Raw genomic sequence first — 17,219 nt, 5'->3', positions numbered from 1 at the left:
ACTGGTAGGAAATGTGGCATGCAGTACTTAAATGGCTGCAAAGAGTCTGTCACAAACTCTTTGAGTTGGGATAAATTTCATCCAATATTTACTCCTGGAGCTGAAGCTTATGTTAGGAGCAAACTTTTTAATTAGATGAAGAAAAGCAATTTAAAGGATATTATCATAGTCTTGTGTCAGTAGGTTTCCTGCAAGTTCTGATAGTCTAGAAATCCAATCAGCACAGTTTTGTGTTGGGTTTAATCAGTTTTTTGCAATACAGGTAGTGGAGAAATGTTTAAAAGGAGTCCATTCATCTCTGACCTAAATTCACCTTACATTACACTGGCCAACCCATCAAAAAATAAGACACCTTTTTACACATAGAACAGCATGCAAAATACAAGGGGAAGATGTAGCATAAAATTTTACTACACTAGTTTTAAAACCGCTTGGGTGATGAGCACAAGTTGTTACCCTTGTGGCCCTCTTGTGCTATTGTGGCACAGATAACATGGAGCAGAGCAATATTAAAATTCAATTCATTTTCTCTTTATTTGATTGCAAAATAGATTAATTGAAACAAATAAAAATAATAAAAATCTTGTCTTTCATCCTGTGGCCATTTTAGTAACTCACTGAACTGCTAATATTTTTCATCACCTGCTATCAGGGCACTCAGTGCTCATTAACGTATTTCAGCCTTGCAGCCTCCCTCAAATTTGGCAAGTATTATTAATCATCTCTTACAGATAGACAAATGGGGCACGGTTATCTATTAGGCAGCTTTGCAAGACACTTTAGTCAAAGCCATCCACTGCTAAGAAATGACCCAGTTGTTTGGGAGGTGCAGTGTATTGTCTTCCACTAGCTCTTATATCGCATGGAAAAAAAACAACCCAAGCCCCACAAAAAAACCCCAATAAATGGACTTAAAGATTCAAGTTCTTTGCTGACTGTTTCAGTGAACAAAATAATAATATCTACATTCATTATTCACTTGTCAATAAACTTAACAAAAATCACTAGGTCAGTTAAAATTAAAGGGCGGGGAGGGAGAAGAGGAGAAACAAGAAAAGACAAAAGCTTAAATTTGTGTTTAGGCAGATTTTACTGTGGATTTTATTAGTTATTATCCACAGAACAAATAAGCCACTGAAAAACAACTAATTGCAATTTGATTTTTCAGATTATTGTACTATTTTGGGGCACAAACTTCAGTGACAATAAAAGCATATGTCCCCCAGACATAAGGGACATTTTTCTTGATGCCATATTATTGTGCTGTAGGTTCATTTTCTTTAGTAGTTACCCTAATAAATGTATTTTATTTTCTTTTTTAAATCAGGGCATTACTGTACATGACATAGTTGTCTTGTCCACGAGCGGTGGTATAAGAACATAATGGATATATTTTGACTGCTTTTCACCTAAGTACATTGCCACATCTCTGGGTTCTTACAAATGACTCCTGGCAGGGTGATGGATTTCATTGATTCTCATGTGCAATGTACAAAAAATGCCCCAAATTTTCTTTCCTGAGCACAGTAAGTATCCAATAACAAAAGAAAGCTTACAGTTCCATGACTGTTTTTCAGCCAAACCTTAACTCTCAAACAGTCTTTGTCTTAGCTTTTTTTTCTTATGCGAATTTGCCATTGTGCAAGTATTTTCTCTGTGTTTCAGCCATTCTCTCTAATATTTTCTTTTGCTTCTCTCAGAACCACTGACTCAACAAGTTATACTCCTCAGGACCCAGAATGAGTACTCGGAACTTCAGAATTCGTGATACTCATTACTCTTCAAGGGACTCTCCCATTTCCCCTGTTTTCCTCCTCTTCTCTGCCCTCTTGTATGGTTTAGTAGTCTAAATCACGGTGTCTTATTTCAGCTGAATATTTTACTGTTTGATTAGCTGAAATGGAAGTGTGGTTGTTATGCCCACCAATTGCAAAGTGGATTGCAACCCACGACAATGGCAGAAAATCAGTATTTCCTCCCTTACAAGTGTTTGCAATTATATACATAACAAGCGAGCTCCTGAAAATACTCATCCTGTTTGCGATTCTGGTTTTCAAATCATTACACCAGAAGTTTTGCAACATATATAACATTTGCAAAAAATGCATAATATGCATTTGAAAGTCAGATCACTTCTTCCATCTTGATGCATTTGCATTATGATGTAAATTTTTCCACTTAGCTAATACAGTATCAATTGCATAGACTATGCAGCAGAGTAGCTGTCTATTATACATCACAGCTATGGATCATGGGCTCGTCTGTTACTCAGTTTTAATATACAGGATTTTTTTCACCCTGTTCAACAGCGGCTACTGGAACTGTCACATTAAAAGGTGTTGAGTCAAAATTTAGTATTACACATCTTTGATTTGGCAAACAGGAAAGCACTGAACATATACCGCACATAAAAATGGCACTTAATATACGTCCTAAAAGCAAATACAAACTAGGATTTCACCTATTTTCTCTTTCTATTTTCACTGATGTGAAAGGGAATTTGCTACAGATCCTAAAAGAATCAAGACTTCATACCTTGAATAGAAGAAAACAGTGAAGTTACTTAATTGTTGTAACGATCTCCAAAACCTTAACCAAAACACACACTCAGTGATACATATTTAAAAGAAAGAAAGAAAAAAAGATATGTGTGGACATGGACCTGTGTGGAGACAGATTTGAACTGGACAAACACATATAAAGAAAGTAAATGCAAATATACTGGAATACCTTAAAAATTTCAAAAGAAATACAAACAAGTTTTATCTTGCATGCTGTTTGTAATAGTTCTTCTTATGTGATTAAAGTGTTAGAGGCTTGATCACCTTCCTGCAGAGTAGAATATATTAATTAACAGAACAAGGAATTGGAATAAACATAAATGAAGTAGATATAATCTTAAAATCAGGGTGATCTGGTTACATAAATTATATGCAGTTGGGAACTAATTCTCTAGCCAGTTTAATAGAACGAACTCAGACTAAAATTATAAACTAAAATTTAGTTTATAAATTTTAAATAATGTTAGTTAGATATTCAAATAAAATGACGTAATTTTTTTCCCCCTCAAGATTGCCTTCTTTCTAGATTTTTCAATCTTTTTTTTTTTTTTAAGTTCTTCAGGTGCAGAAGAATTTTAAGAACTGATAAGTATGAATAATGATGATTTATAGAATAGACAATCTATTATAACAGCTTCATTATTACATATGTTAAAGAGTTTTTTGTTGTTGTTTGGTTTGTTTTGTTTTTTTTTTTTAATACAGTTATCCTGCACGATTTTCATCTTTACAGTATTTTGCATTTTTAGGAAAATCAAAGGAAATGGATGTTCTCAAACATCTCCATATTTGTGGTAACAAATAAACATAAAATGTATGAAGTGAGTAAGTTACACGGATGATAACAAACACACATATCTCTTCTCAGCTGATTTTCACTCATGAATACGGATCAGTAGAGGTTAAGAGGATAATAATGGTTAACCACCATAATGAGAAAACACAGCAACAAACACACTCTAACATTAAAAAATGAGTGCAGATTACACTTCTTTCTCTCAGTAAGGTCCTAAGTTCTGAGACTTTCTGTCCAAATAACAATCATCAAGTGGACTATTAAAGCAGTACTTAGTTTCCTTTATGTAACGGTGAAGATCTTTTTGTTTCAAATCCTTCAACAGATCTCTTGTAAAGAATTGAAAACGTAGGGAACAAAAATAAAAATGAACAGGCAAAAATTATATCTTTTTGTAGCATTTGTAGAAAAAATTCCTGGAAAAGGTGTTTAGAGAAAGGTATAGCATGGAAGAGTTTTGCATTTGAATATGGGAATGTTTGTAGAAATACAGTGAATAATATCGGCTGCTGCTTCACTGCAGAAGGTGCTTAATGACCGTTGTCTCCATATTGCAGGTGAGATCCTTAAGAGGTGCCACTTAAAATGTAAAACCCACATGAACTAGAAGTTGCTGGAATTTGTAGAACTTGGACATCTGCCTTTTAGGCAATGGGCTTTTCTGTCTGAAGGAGTTAGAGGTTGTTATCGCCAAACCATTCCAAAGCTCCAAACCAGGTCAGTGATGCAGTTACACGTCACAGTGTACCTTTGATTACTGGATGAAGTGAGAGGGACTTTCTGGCCAGTAGTGACGAAACTGGCCTCCCTCTGACTTGTACCCGCTCCAAGCCTCAGAGAGCCCTTGGAAGCCACTGGCTTAGCATTGTCAGTGTTGGCATCCATGGTGAATGATTTAGGAGAATGCCAAATACTTGAGGTCACATACTGTGGCGCGTGTGTAGTAGCTGTAGGCCTGGGTAACAAAGATTACAAGGGGATTTGTAAATGAAGTATTTATTATGTCTCCAATTTCCTACATAATAGCAGGTATTTGAGGGACAGACAGAATTCCAGCCGCAGAAGCGGCTGGTGGCTTAATAGAAAAAGGGTTGTTCGATGTTTTAGTTTTCAGAGATACATGTGCTTACTGCCTACCATACCAAATAAAGCACCATTTTCGAATGCTAATATCTGGCCCTTTAAGATAGTAGTTATTATTTATATGCAATAAAGCCTTCAGAAAAAATAACCAAAAAACCAAAACCAAAAGTAATGAACCTCATAACTGAAAAATCAAGTTAAGTCTAGGTTTAATAATGAAGGCTTTATCTTTCTGTCTTTTCTTTTTCCTGGAAGAAGATTTATATCTGTAAATATCCAGTGTCCTCTTTCTGTATCCCCAATTTCCTTATGCCATAGGAGATCATGATGATATTGCAGCTGAAATCATGACAAGTCTTGACAGTTTATTTTTTTATTACTGCTTAAAGACCAGGAAAGGCTTTAAGAATTAAAAAAGGTACCTTGTGTTAAAACTGTAAACCATATTGCTAGGAATATCAAAATAAGACACGTAGCAGAGCTGTGATGATAATGGAGATGGAGAAAAGCAATGGTATGACAAACCATGCAAGATTAAGGCAATGTAGTATGACAGTAACATCAGTCATACTTCAGAAATTGCTCCTGGTAAAGTAAAATAAAATAAAATAAAAAAAGAGATTTCAGTGTAGCAGCTGCATAATCCTGTAGATGATTTTACACAAATGAAACTGCTAGTGAAATGCTAACACGTGTTACTTATATTTTCAATTTAATTTACATACAGTAGTTATATAGGAATCAGTGCTTTTATTTCATTCTTTTGACATAATTAATTTAAAAATAAAAATCAGTTTTCCTTACTGTTCCAAGTGCCAGTTGCGATTGCTTGTGTCAATAAAAACGATAATGCTTGCACTTGGATTGTAACTCTATGCAATCTTTGTTCGAATGTGAGCAGCCTTATAAAAATCAAAAATAAAAAGTGACTGCACATTGTTTAGGCAGGAATCAACAGGACAGAGAAAAGCAGAGAGAGAATTCTTTGCATGACAAGCTAACAAGAGGCATTTCTTTGCTCCCTTAAACAATTGGTCAGATTCACTCAAGAAATACCTGTGTTGCAGTACTTACGTATTTTAGTACATGAACTAATGGAAAACAATACATTTCTATACGTAACTGCAAAACATGCTGAGATTCTTTGGGACAAAACAACTTTTGAAATGAAAGAACTTACTTACAGAGTTACTATGTCTTCAACCTCATAACCCATCGAGGATCAATCAAGATATGCAAGAATTTGATACATATATGTTTTTAAAATACCAAAAAGATAATCTTATTTAGGTTTTAAAAACATCTTGAACAATCTAGACAAAGTTTAAAATGGAAATTGTTCTTAAAACTCCATCACAAAATTACAATATTCCATTTCAAGAACATTTGATAAAAGCTGCTTATTTTCAGGTTAATAAGTTCTGAGAAACATGATCCCTGCCCGCCTCATCTCACAGAGCTTTTTGAAGTCTACATCAGAAAGAAAAGTCTAACAAACCCACTTTGTTGAAACCTCTACATTCATCATCTGCTCAAACAGCATAGAAATGTCTTGGTTTTGAGGTAAGAACAATATGAGGAAAGCGTAGGTAAACTCTGAATAGAGGGAAGCCAAACACACAGAGCAAACATTACCTGTTTTCTGATGCTGCTGCAACATTTTCCTTGTCTCTGTGAAAGGAGGGGATACAGTATGAATAAAGTGAATGCAATAGCCAGTGGTGGCAAAAAAACACCCCAGGGAGAAAGAAGATGGGTTGAGGTGAAATGTTTGGTTGCAAAAAGCATCCTAGAGTGGTTGCTCATAAATACAGTTGTGAGAAACCTTTTCAGCTCCCCAAGTGAAACCCACCAAATATGCAAGTTTATTGTATGCTGCTTCTCAGTTGCAAACAACTTTGTTTCAATATTAAAGTAAAATGAAGGAAAATTGACAGTTATATACATACATACAATGTCTAATTTGTAATTTCAGGCATAGTTTTGACTTTAATAAGCTCCCTCTTAAAAGAAAATTTCTAGAATATTCCAGCAGACCGTATTCTGATGCCAACTCCGAATGGTAAGAATAATCAGACTTGGGCAGACCTCAAGGATCCAATATTTTGAAGTGATTGATAAGCAGTTAAGTGGTTAACAACTCATAAATATGGATTATTTATGTCTGGCATCACTTAAAAATTCTCTGTCCTACCCAGGTAAATACTAGTTTTCTCAGTCTAAATTGGATTAGAAACAAGTGAAATCATTCCTTCACTGAGGTGAGGAGTAAGTCAGCCTCAATTTCAGTGATAGAGAATTAGGCTGTTACTCTGTAAACACACGTACAAGCTTACAAAAATAACTGACCAGTTTGAGCGCAAGCAACTGTGTATCTGTGTAAGAAGTTGCAACATAGGTATTTTCCTAAAGAATAGAATCCTTTAGCCTTAGACTTCTAAGTTTGAAATTCGGTTAAGTAATTGAGATAATCTCAATATTTAGCAATTTGGTGGGTGGTTGTATCCTTTCCTATTTAAGGAATTGTGCTGGAATTTCAATACATTTAAAGTTTAAATATGCCAAATTAGAACATTTTACTTAACTGGGATCTAAAATTACAAAACACAAAGCAAACGTCCTCATTTACCCAACTGAAACTGCCTTCTGAAAAGTCCTTCAAAAAAAGGATTGCATGTATTTATTTACGTGGAATTGTTGGGCTCCAGTTATTATCTTACATTATGTTTGGAAGGCTATTCTTAATATTTTTCCACATTATTAGTAGTATTTCATATATTTATCTCTGTGTTTATGTATGTATACATACATACATGCGTACAGTCACATACCCTTTCCTTATTTTAACTCCAATAAAGTTATAAAAAACAACCCAGTTTACCTCAGCAAAGGTTTGAGCATAGATGTTCTCTACCAATTTTTAAAACCTCTAATTAAAATGTAACCCCTAAAATATATGAATTGAAGCCAGATTTTCAAACCCAGAAGTAGACCTGAAATGACCTTCAGATGTGGCTGTCTGACTAAGAATGTTATTATGGTCAGAATGGAAGAACTTCTCATGAAAGTCAATACCCCAAGAAGATCAATTGGTTCACCACTCTAAAGCAATGAGAAACCAAACACTATCTTGATGGTAACCAAGCCATGACTTCACTGGAACGTCAAGTATAGGACAGCCAGGATGAAACAAGGTAGAGGAGGATGGGCTAGAAATTGTGCGTGTGTTAGTATACCAAGAGCCATAATCATGCGAGAGTATTAAAACCCACAGTCACAGCCTGAAAAGAATAAAGCATTGTTTATTTCCAGTGTTACCAAATATTCTATGAGAAATGGCAGTCAAGACCAAAAGGCAGGCAGCTGGGGTCAGGCAGAAGCAGCGTCAGGCCTCTGTTGTTACTGTTAATCTGATCCAAACTTTTCTGCTCCACTATCTGGGGCTATACTAAAGAATGCAGAAAAATGTCACTTGACTTTGTGGTCGGGTTTTCACGGAAGGTTTTTCCCATGCGCGTACAAATACAGGATAACGTTGAGGGAAAATGGCAGGGGAGTTGTGAAGGTTAAAAAGAGAGAGAGAAGTATAGTAAACATACTTCCACAGAATAAAGCAAAGGAGAAGGCAGAGAGTAAAGCGAAAGATGAGCTCAAAGGCACACAATACTTCTTCATGATTTCGCTTCGAAGAGCTATTTCTCTTCCCAGTCAACAGGAGTAATTCCCATCTGGCTAATAGTGAGAAAGGCTCAAGATCAGATGTGTCTCTTATTGGCATTACTTGCCTTTTGAGGAACAGACTATTGGATTTCTAGCCTTTATAATCAAACACTTTTTGCTAACTAAATGCAGAATTAATTTTACTTTTGAGTCAAATACATCCCTGTGGCAGGCTTAGCAAAGTCAATAGCTTCACAACATAAAAGAATTTGGCTCAGAATTATATGAACAGTTTGTATTGCTGTGTCTACCTACACAGGCGGCTCAAATAACGGACAGTCATGGATAGTAGTTTTGAACTATCTGGGAGAGATTTAATATTAATGGGGTTTTGTCTGCAGTCCTTTTAGTCTCCAGCTGAAATGGCTTTTGATAGAAGGGCCTTAGTCAGTGACCGTTCAGAGACAACAGTGCTACTCCCACGGATTTTATTAAATATCGGACATGTATCTCCGACAAGGTTTATTTATGCAATATACTGTCCTCCCAAATATACAGTATATTATACAACGGAAATTATGACATTTTTCGTTCTTATAAAAATATGCTGCATGATATGGTCCTAAAGACAGGGTGACTGAAATGATAGAAATAGTCTTTCCCTCCGACACACTAGCAAGAATTATAATAGTTTGAGTAATGAAATGTAAAATTCTTTTGCAAACCAAGACTGTGTGTGCTACTAGATCCTAAAAAGAGCCTGAAGAAACTAAAGAGAATTTCCAATAAATTATTCTGTTGAATCCAAACTGTATGCACTGGACATTGAGATACTGTCCAGTATTCCAATCTGTTATATTTTGTTTTTGGAAACCAAATGTAGAAGATTCCTAAACAAACATCTGCGTGTAACAGACGACCTGAGATGTGGCGCTTGTGCACCTTTCATCTACCTTCTCCTTAGAGAATAACAGATCTAGACTCTCTCTTGAATAGCTCCCCTCTGTTCCATTAAAATGTTGTAGAGACAGAATCATTTAATCTGTAATGAAGATCTGATGACGTAAGGAACATTAGGCATTCTGAGAGACCACGTGGTCCTTCAACTCTTCTCTGTCTTTCAGTAGGGACAATTTGTGAATACTATAATTCATTTTTTTTCCTCCATATTCTTATGGAGCGAGACTATTTTCTCATGTTACAAATGAGGAACTACAACTTCATAGAATTGCTCATGGTCAAATAGAAGGTCTACAGCAGGGCAAAGAACTGAAATAAGATCTCCTGAATCCCAACTGAGTATTTAAAACATCAGCTCGCCATCTTTAATAAGAGATTATGGATTTTTAAATAAATATTGCTATTCAGTTTTCCAGTATTGTCCTGTATTGACCATCCAATAATCTTTTATAGAACCTGACAGATATATACTGACCGTTTTTCAAAGAGGAAATAATTATTAATGCTTACTGATTATTAGGGTCTATATCTATTGAAATTAAAAATTCAGTTTTTCTAGTAGTATGTTGTGGATTTGAAGGACTTGTCCTTATTAGACTTAAAATAACATGTACTTATATTTACATAAACATATTTGCCTACAAATAAAATTTCATTTAAGAAGTAGAAGTCAAAAAATAATTTAAAAAAAAAAATCTAAGAGGGTTTCTGGGAGTAAAGTTGTATGAAAGCTATTTCATGGTGGCCTTCCAAACATTTTTGTCTCAAAGGCATGAGATATTGACATTATTGGAAGCTGGACACTGAGCCAGATTGACTGCTGTTCTGATCCAATAAGTTATTTCTACCTTTCTATGTTTGCAGCTGAGAATTATTCCATTGTCAGATGAATATAAGACTATTGAGATTGATTGTCTCTTTTTTTTCCACCAAGCTATATTTTTGTTATCTTAACAAAGACACCATAAGACACATAAAGAAATTATAGGCAGTTAGCTGGAGAGGACAGAAGACAACTGTCATGCTGGTTTAGTTAAAACTTTAGCTTGGGATCAGAAAAAAGGGGTAGAAGAGCTCATCTCTCTTTTTCAGCCACTGTAGTTAAGAATGTGAACAGCCCACGCCAAAACAATTGCAATATATCCTACTAGTATGTCTGCTTTCCAAAACAGGGAAATACATTTCTCCCAGCAGGTATCCTGGTTTGTGCAGACAGTGCCGCAGAGTAGGAAAAGCATTATCATATATTCAGCAGAAGGAAAAACAACCAGCGACTCATTGTCAACAAGTAGTATGGAACTCAATCAAAGCAGCTCACTAAAGTCAAAGCAAATACCTCCTGTGGATGCATTTTAGTGGCGTCTACTGGTATGCTGTTATATTTAACAGTCAAATAATAAATGCAGCTGGAAATACAGCAGCGTCAGTATTGGTGAAAATTAAGATAACTCTTTTCCAAGATTTACCTAGTGACATTTGGCATGCAAGTATACGTACTCCAATTTATCTTATTGGTAAACACATCACTTTAACAAACAACAAAGACCACAAAATTCTGAGTATGTGGAGCAACTTGAGCTGGGATATTTCAGATAATAATAATAATTCCCTTAATTATGCAATTGGATTTATCTGAATGGTTCCCTCTAGCTTTTTATAGCCCCACTGGTAAAGTGCAGGTATCTGCCACCAGGCACCTGAACACAGGATTTTCAGTTTGTATTTGCGACCATTTTAGACAAAACCACAGCACAACAAGTTTAGGTATTGTAGACCAGGAAATTATTCCCATTTCACTGAAGTGTTCTTTCTCATCATGACTTCACTTTTCTCCAGGGAAGCTGGAGAAAGCAAGACCCATAGATCTCAATTTCAGCTGGTAGATTTTTAGTGCTACTTTTTAATTTGTGCGCATGGATGATAAGAAAATTCATACTTTCTCTACATGGTATTATCCTAAGTTTGAAGCTGCATCTGAAATATACTAATGCGTCTTTTCTATTCAGTTCGTGAACCAAATCAGTAAGCGCTATGAATTAGAGCAGTTTTCATTCTTTCACAATGCGGATTACGTTTTATTTCATAAATTCTCTTAAGGGTTTTGTTACCTTCCCTCTCTCTTATTTGTAATCATATAACATTCTGGGTCAACTATGACAAATGCTTACGTGGAAATGAACTATTAGGAAGTTATTAGTAATTAGGGTAATTTTGCTGACATTAATGCAATTTAGAAGCAGAATAAAAGGAAGCAGTGCCAGTGCTACGCTATCAGCCAGTTGTCCAGCTCACCCTAAACGAAGCTCTGTGAGCCAGCCTGATGATGCACAGACCACAGCTGAGCACCTCTGGGTTACACATGCTTGTTGGAAAGCCTGCTACATGCAAGAACTGCTTTTTCCATGTTGGACTGAAGGCAATGCAGGGGAGGAGTCAGAGAGAAAGGCAGCATTGTGCACTGGTATCTATCTCGATTAGCCATCTACATCGGCGGAAAGATGCATATGAGAATCTTAAAGGTTGCACAGTGTGACAGGAATGAAAGCGATGTTAATTTCTGCTCATGCAAAAGTTAACTGCTGGACAGGAACATGCAGAAGGCCGAGATAGTAAAGACGATGTTAAATACAGGTCAGTGCACACACCCTCCCACACAAAATTGAATCTTGAGCTTTAACAAGCTCTGTTAGCTTATGCATTATTTTCTCTATGAACTATTTTGAGAAAAGCTTCGTGGTATTTGCTAATTTCATTTGGAGGCCTCATGCTTTGAATTTTAAGTGAATACATTGAAGTGGATACACCATACCTTACTGTCATCACCTTTGATCAATTGGTTCTACAGAGAACTGGCTTGAAAACAAGGAATTTATGATCTCTAAATTCATTTTTCCCACAGAACTTTCAGGAGTATTTTGGGGAACAAACACGTTATATTTGATTGAGTTTCCCTTCTGGTTTCACTCAGAATTCCATACAGACAATTGAGTTATTTCACTATTCCTACATTTTTGTCACTGTTGAGGTACTAAAAGGTAACTGGGGATGAGAATATATTAAACTGATGTGCTTGTTATTCTTTATTGCAGTTATGTTCCTTAAATGAGAAAGCAACCTATAGAAGTCTGCTTTATTTCATGGGCTGTTGTGGAAAAATAAGATATAACTTTGAAAAGGACTTTGGTAATCTCATTAGCATATAGATATGAAGTTTTTGGCAATTGGGCAGGTCAGCAATGCTAAGCACTGGAAATTCTGGCAAACGGAAGGAAGGGGATCAGCCTTAGCTTGTCTTGGTGGTGTCAGATAGCTTTGATAAGGAGCAGTGGAACAAAGAATATTGTTGTGCTCGGGAGCAAATTTTAGTCAATTCATTTTAATGTATGTTGCAGAAAGCTGTTGATTAAAGGCTAACTGATTAAAGAAAGTAATTATCTAGTATTACCAAAACAGTACATACCAAAATTCTATCTTTTTAACTCTGCAACCTAAAATTCGTGCAAGTATCCTGGTATTTTCTGATAGGTGTAATGATAATCCCAGTCTCTGAAACTCATGGTAGACAGTGCTAAAAAGCTACAAAATCTATTTAGTCCCTGTGGGAACCTGGGTGCACAAGTGAAAAATTGATGTCACCTTTTCTGCCCCTGAAGAAGGCTTCAGACAGCTCTGTGATATGCAAGAGTTGGACTTTTCAAAAGTTATAAAGTGGTCCCTAAAATACTTGTTCCTTGCTACTGAAAATACACTCCACACAGTTGTGCGTAATGAGACAAACTGCAACAAAGAGAAAGCAACCTCTATATTTTTTACATAGCAAAAGCTTACTCTCCTTCCCATGCAGCAGGCGTGGAAGGAGGGAGGCAAGAGAAGGAGCCACAGAACCTTTCTCCTTTTGTAATTTTTTCATGCAGGAAAGGAAGAGAGGTCAGGTTCTCATGCCTGCTTTCCTAAAGTCATACTGTAGCCACGTCCCATCAGCACACACCGCATACAGTCAATATTCCTGCTGCAAACTAGGCATTGTAGGAGGTGAGGAGGAGACCACTTGAGTAGAAGGCAAGGCAGCAGCATTCAGGAAATAGGTTAGTTTAGATCAAACCGTCTTATACCACAGCAGAAAATGAGCATTTCCCTGTGTCATAACCAGACAAGCAAATTTACCTGGAAGGCCTTTTGGTTTTGATTTCCTACTGGCATCAGCTTTACCGTATCTTCATTAAATGCTTATAACACTATGCTTTACTGGCAATATTGGGAAGGGCGGGGGGTTAATATCACTATCCACATCCTGCGTTTTACTTTATTTTTGGCACGAAGGCTATTTAGAAGACAGTATTGTCACCGACCATTGTCCTCTGCTCAGCAGAACAGGCATCATTCAAAATACAGCTACACTTGCCTATCATCAGTGCTATTTTAAAGAATTACATGACTCATCGAGTCTTCAGTCAGGAGTCTATTTTAAGCCTCACTGTCATTAACTGAGACCAACCTAGGCAAAACAGCAGACTTTTGCAAATGGTCAAGAAACACCACAACGTGGGGTTGGTCAATCAGAAGCAATATACAGCGAGATAACCCCGACACATTAAAACCAGGGCATAACCAGGCCAGACTTGACCTTTAGCTAGAGCAAAGCTAGTGGTTTCTTCAAGTTGTTAATGATTTCTCATCAGGCAAAGTCTGTTACTGTCTCTAGCAGTGAGATGTAGTAGAATGATAAATCCAGCCCAATTTCTCCACCTTACAGAAAAAGTCTGCCTCCTACTCAGGAGGGAAAAACAAGGCCTCTTAATAGTTATGTAAGGAGAGATCTGTAACATTCATTTTCTGCGCTTGAAGATCGCCATGACAACATAAAGGCAGATTTTTGAGGAGTAAAAGTTAAGGAATTACTAGTCTAAACATGAACAAAAAACTGGACAGAAAAATTTGACTGAAAGTATAATTAACAAAGCCCACCACTTATGAGATTTTTTGAGAGGGACTGGGCTAAGAAGTAGGAGTGTGCAGTGATAAACAATCTTGCCTTAGGGAAACAGCACCTTCACAAAAGGTCTTTATCATTGCAAAAGTTCCAAAAGTTACCAACTAGTGAAGATTTTTTTCTATTACTTTTTTTTTTTTTCTGTAATTACATAAAGAATTGAAATTCTACAAGCTTGTAGAGTGAGTAGGTTCCATTTTGTAACCTCCAGGCAAAAGGATTACAACTGTTTCTCTATCTGATTACATGGTTTATATGGACTGAATTTTTATCATTAAATCCACTGAAGCAGAGCTGAGGGCAAGGGGCTTCTTAATTACATCTGCATTAATTACGTATCTGATCAAACTATGCTTTTCTGATTATTAAAAAATACCTTCAAAAATACCATTATGTGTAAACATTGAGATATAATCTAGACATTTTCTTTTCTATTATAGTACATGCACTAGGACTATTTGAAACAAAGAATATTAGATTCATAAAACATTAAGGATACAGTGTTTTCACTTATATAGGAATTGCATATTATTACTTATTCAGAAAAAACATTTAATTTGGTTGAAAACTAGAACTGGGAGATCTTTTTTTTACTTAGGTACGTTTGATATGTATGAAAAAGAGGTAATTGCCAATTGATATTTTAATTTCTATCAAAATTTCCCATATATAAATAAAATTCACCCACTCTGAACCAAAGTTTGATCTTAGCAACATTCAGGAAAAGTTAAAATGTTGCTCTTATTTCATGCAGTTATGCTGATTTTCCACAGGCACTAATAAGATGGTACAATCAGAATCTGTTTGTGTTCCCATAAGGAAAATATAAATGAATGTTGTATATTAAATGGCGTGCTTACTGAATTGCTATGGTACTTATTTAAGACAGTGAGATGCATTTTAAAAGGAACTAGTGATCATGTACTCTTAAATAATACTCAAAATTTAATTTTTTTAAGTATGATAGCTAGATTTTTTTTTCCCCTTTAAACACTCCAGTATTTGGTTGATTCATGCAAAATCCTTCATGAACAGTAGCTTTTCCTTCTTTCCATAATGCAGAAAAACAATGTGAGTTTGAATGAACTTTGTTCTTGTATGGACTGCTGATATAAATTCCAGATGTTTGGAGGCAGCAAGAAGTATAAGAGTTTCAATCTAATCTCATGCAGTAATATCTTTGATCAGAATTACTTCTACCAGATAAAAGGTACCTAATTTGCAACTTATAGAAGTTAATGAAAAAAAAAAAATTTATTGAGGGCTGTAGGCAGAGCTACAAAGGAGCCAACCTTCCATTGCAGAGACCAGTGTTTTATCACCAGAAACTTTTGCTTCAATCAATGCTAAGGACTCCTAACGCAGACTGATGAGGGCTAATATCAACTGTTTCTATGGAAGCCACAAACAGTTTAATTTAGTTGCATTTTTTTGTTTCATTTAATCATCAGAGCATAAGCTAGAGAGGGATGTGACACCACTCTTGGTGTCCTTCAAAGAGAAAATAGAACTATTTGGGGGCCTTTGGTATAGGTTTGCCGTATCTTGACTGACACAGCTTAAAAGCAACGCATTGTTGAAATGTTGAAACCAAAAGATCCCACTCTAAGCACCAGCAATGTCTCAAGTGCCTTCCACATGGGCACAAATTAATACATTATTGCCAGAGAATGCATATCATTCAAATGGAAATGCTAAACCATATAATCAATAGGTTGTTATCTAACATCTATTAATTATTCTTTGTTTTCATTCACACCTAATACAATATTTTTTCGTTTCTGGTGTTCTTTCAACTGCTTTGTCAGGTTTATTTTAATTCAGATACCTATAATTCTTACTGACGTTTAAATTAACAGGGGAAAGCTTTTTGACCAAATTTTCTATTGTGGAAAGAAAAGCTCTCCTTCTTTCAATAATCAGTTGAAGCAGTTATTGTTTTAAAACAGAATGAAGTACTGTGTAAAACAGGCACATAATTATTTTAGTTTTAAAACCTTTTATTTCAGATAAAGCATGCTGCTATATACAGAAAAAAACGTGGGTCAAAGCAAGAGCGATACAGAATGGGCAACATATTCCTTAAAACTTACAAGATGCAAAACTTCAGTGCACCAGTAGTACTATATATTCTTCTCGCTCCTAAATCACCTCTAGCAAAATGTCATTTCCTCAGAAATCCTGTGCAACCACAGCTATCTCTAGCTTTCCTATAATGACAAATTCAGGTTTCCAACAAAAAACTTAAAGCAATCATTTCAGCAAATGACTTCTACCAGTATAACATATTGAAGAAATATAACTTCACATTGCTAATATCTTATTTCAAACAGCATCATTCAACTATGCAAACTAAGTGTGTTGTACATTTAGCAAAGTCTAGACCAGGCTCAGTCAGTTTTCCTTTTCATCTCTTTCTCCTACTTAATTATCTTTACAGCAGTAAAGCTCAGTAAAAGTCTCATTCCTCTTCCTCCTAAAGAAATACTGTCAATAACTTCCTTCTCTTTTTCTTCTAGAATTAAAGTCAAGAGAGTACAATAGTGATGTTTTCCTGTATACTGAAGTTACACTTGATATAGTAAAGGACAAAAGCTAATCTACTTTATAATGAAGAACATGATTGTTGTTGTTGTATCATTATTTTTACTTTTGGTGTCAGTGAACGGATACCAGGCTAATGACAGACATCTACAGAAGACAGGCACTCAGAGAAAGGCCCTAGCAGTAAGTCTTTCCTGTGGCTGTGACACTCTTGGGCTCTACCTCAGGACAGAATTAATTTTTTACTGTAATTTTCTGTCTCATGTATTTGCCTGCTAAATGTGGGCCTTTAACTTTTAACATTAAGGATTTGCGCTGATAGGCCGTGATGCCAGTTGCGCAATTTGGCAAAGCGTGGGCTGTTACGTTCCGTTTCAAACCTTTCCCTGTGGCGTGAAGAAAGAGAGAGAAAGACAGAGACAGAGAGAGAGAGACACACACAGAGAAGAAAGAAAGGAGGGAGAAAGAAAGGGGTTAGGGACCATGGCTACCACTTGCCTGCCTTATAACTAGGGCAATGGCAATTTATTTGGACTTTTTCCTCAGCTTTCAAATCAGCGCAAAAGTGGCTGGGTGATCTTTTTTGGACCATGTATGAAAGGTTTTGCAGTTGTTCATTTCTGAG

General features: G+C 35.9%; 1 protein-coding gene across 19 annotated transcripts in view; it reads right to left on the bottom strand.

The window, feature by feature from the left end:
* LDB3 (LIM domain binding 3) overlaps positions 1 to 17,219 on the bottom strand; it is a 129,466-nt gene that overhangs the window by 30,027 nt on the left and 82,220 nt on the right. For 13 of the 19 annotated variants that reach the window (XM_054206918.1, XM_054206920.1, XM_054206919.1 and 10 more), the window contains 2 exons: positions 6,076 to 6,111; positions 4,106 to 4,312 (listed from right to left, as the gene is read on the bottom strand). In XM_054206918.1, the coding sequence (XP_054062893.1) occupies positions 4,106 to 4,312; positions 6,076 to 6,111 (243 nt within the window). Of the gene's footprint in view, positions 1 to 4,105; positions 4,313 to 6,075; positions 6,112 to 16,029; positions 16,981 to 17,219 lie in introns of those variants that run through there. The other 6 variants (XM_054206927.1, XM_054206931.1, XM_054206933.1 and 3 more) reach the window with 2 other exon arrangements.

Source organism: Rissa tridactyla, chromosome 6, assembly GCF_028500815.1.
Source record: "Rissa tridactyla isolate bRisTri1 chromosome 6, bRisTri1.patW.cur.20221130, whole genome shotgun sequence".
NCBI lineage: Eukaryota > Metazoa > Chordata > Aves > Charadriiformes > Laridae > Rissa > Rissa tridactyla.
The sequence above is the reverse complement of the archived record's forward strand: the minus strand, read 5'-3'. Positions and strand labels throughout refer to the sequence as shown.